Below are 2,209 nucleotides of genomic sequence, written 5' to 3'. Positions count from 1 at the left end.
AACATGTAACATTGTTAACTATGTAATTGGTGACAAGCAAGCGCCACAAATGTCATCGCTCTTAAGGTTTTGGAGATATCCTAACTTCTAAGTTTATCAAAGAAAATGACAGGGTTGCTCTCAATGTCTGTATCCTCAGTGAACAGCCGCAGAATTTAATTGAATACTACTTAACGAAACACTAAAAGAATCACACAGTATATAACAAGAAAATTCCATAACATAAGCATCTTTCACGAATTGGGGTGATGAGCAGATGAAGAAACTGGAAACATAAAACTTACTTACCAATAACAAAGAGTTTCGTCTTTGGCACAGAGGAAGACGATGACGAAGAAGAAGAAGAATCCGAAGAGATACAGCTAGAAATCATTAACCCGCCCATATCACGGCGTCGGCGAGTCGAAATTACGACGGTTCCGACATTGATTCGGCCGCAAGAGACGCTACAGACGGGCGAGAAGTTAGATCGGAAGACGCGATCTCCGGAACACGACGGAACGACAACTATCCCTAAGCTCACTGCCATTGTCATCTTCTCCTTCTTCGCCGGACCCTATCCCCTCAACTTACTACACAAAACTTTGATTTATTTAGGGTAATTTTGGTACTTCACATATACGTTTTTTTTTTTGTAAATTGGACCAATATAATTAACACAAATAATGTAGGTAGATTCTGAAAAGAATAAGTAATCTTTTTTTTTTTTTTGTCATCTGCTACATTATCATTGATTCGTCAACATAGGTAAAGCCTAATTTTTGATTTGAAATTATTTTCTATCACAAACTGTGATTCATAAGTAAAATTATTAATCGTAAGGAAAAATATATTTTGAAGGCTATATTATGCATTTTTTGACATGGCAAATGTTATTTTTAAAAATGTTAATTTTAGTTTAGACTAGTAAAACCATGGTAGGAGTTGACAAGTGACTCCATTGTATAATCTAAGAAGGTAGATCAAAATTTTACAATTCATTACACAGTATGAAGACAGAATCAAAACAGCTACCATGTACGAAAGGTGCGAGGTTTTGATTGAGCTTTGGGGTAGTCTGGTCTGGGTTTACCTCTGGAGATATCTGATCTGCTTTTAGCTTCTTCTACGAATATAACCCTTCCATCCAAAAACTGTATAAACACCAAATCATAATTTGCTATTAACCAATATCTTGTTATCAATCACCAGTAAAACGATTTGAAGTATGAAGTTAAGTCTGTGATATTAAGCTGTATACCTTTCCGTGCATCCCTTCAATAGCTTTCATAGCCTCCTCCTCTGTGTCATACCGTAGGAAGGCAAAACCTTTTGGTCTATTAGCTACCTTATCCATCACCAAGTTCACTACACGAGGGGACGCATGCAAGAACATGAGTTACACACTTGTAGAATGTGGACAGAAGTAGAACAAAAGTGAGCTTTATGCTTACTGTGTACAAGCTTGCCAAACTGTTCAAATGTATCCCGTAAGGTATCTTCAGTTGTCCGGAATGAAAGCCCTGTGCAAAAACAACAAAATCAAGTCCATATTGTTTCGAGTTCAAATCTCATGTGGTGAAAGCAGAGAGGTGAAAAGTGGATAAAACCATAAAAGAGCATTAACACTGTCTAAAGCTCTAATTCACAACGATTTAGCTATAATACTGAGTGATACCACAAGGTCCAATAACGAATGAAAGCAAACACAATTAACACAATAAAGATATCAATCTCCCCAGATCATCAGAAGTTCAAAACTTCACACCCATTTATTCTACTTCCACACCAACCAAAATCATTCCCTGTCTTTACAACAAATCTGACAATATCTTAGGTACAAACACTGTAAACATATAAAAAGTAACTCTAATAGTCTCCGATTTCAGACCTATTCCTGAAAGAAACCAAACAGAGACATTTCCTCAAGGAGTCAGGCTATACCACAACAAACTGAAAGGTTCTACACCCTGGAAAAGTTTGTCATACCTTTCACTCTACATTTTTAAACACCCAACAAAGGATTTTAACATGTAAAATTGTTAACTATGTAATTGGTGACAAGCAAGCGCCACAAATGTCATCGCTCTTAAGATTTTGGAGATATCCTAACTTCTAAGTTTATCAAAGAAAATGACAGGGTTGCTCTCAATGTCTGTATCCTCAGTGAACAGCCGCAGAATTTAATTGAATACTACTTAACGAAACACTAAAAGAATCACAGAGTATA

General features: G+C 36.4%; 2 protein-coding genes across 4 annotated transcripts in view; both read right to left on the bottom strand.

Annotated features, from left to right (window-relative positions):
- The window catches only part of LOC111831874 (organelle RRM domain-containing protein 6, chloroplastic-like), a 4,827-nt gene that overhangs the window by 979 nt on the left and 1,639 nt on the right, over positions 1–2,209 (bottom strand). The window contains exon 3 of one of the 3 annotated variants that reach the window (XM_023787339.1): positions 289–572. In XM_023787339.1, coding sequence (XP_023643107.1) covers positions 289–535 — 247 coding nt within the window. In that variant the 5' untranslated portion in view covers positions 536–572. Of the gene's footprint in view, positions 1–288; positions 594–2,209 lie in introns of all 3 variants that reach the window. The other 2 variants (XM_023787337.1, XM_023787338.1) reach the window with 2 other exon arrangements.
- Positions 819–2,209, bottom strand: part of LOC17896257 (organelle RRM domain-containing protein 6, chloroplastic) — a 3,038-nt gene continuing 1,647 nt past the window's right edge. The window contains exons 4-6 of the mRNA XM_006303057.2: positions 1,434–1,502; positions 1,241–1,347; positions 819–1,133 (exon numbers count right to left, since the gene is read on the bottom strand). Coding sequence (XP_006303119.2) covers positions 1,011–1,133; positions 1,241–1,347; positions 1,434–1,502 — 299 coding nt within the window. The 3' untranslated portion in view covers positions 819–1,010. The remainder of the gene's footprint in view (positions 1,134–1,240; positions 1,348–1,433; positions 1,503–2,209) is intronic.

This window comes from Capsella rubella, unplaced genomic scaffold (assembly GCF_000375325.1).
Source record: "Capsella rubella cultivar Monte Gargano unplaced genomic scaffold, Caprub1_0 scaffold_2, whole genome shotgun sequence".
In the NCBI taxonomy this organism is placed as follows: domain Eukaryota; kingdom Viridiplantae; phylum Streptophyta; class Magnoliopsida; order Brassicales; family Brassicaceae; genus Capsella; species Capsella rubella.
This window is presented reverse-complemented; position numbering and strand designations above follow the sequence as displayed.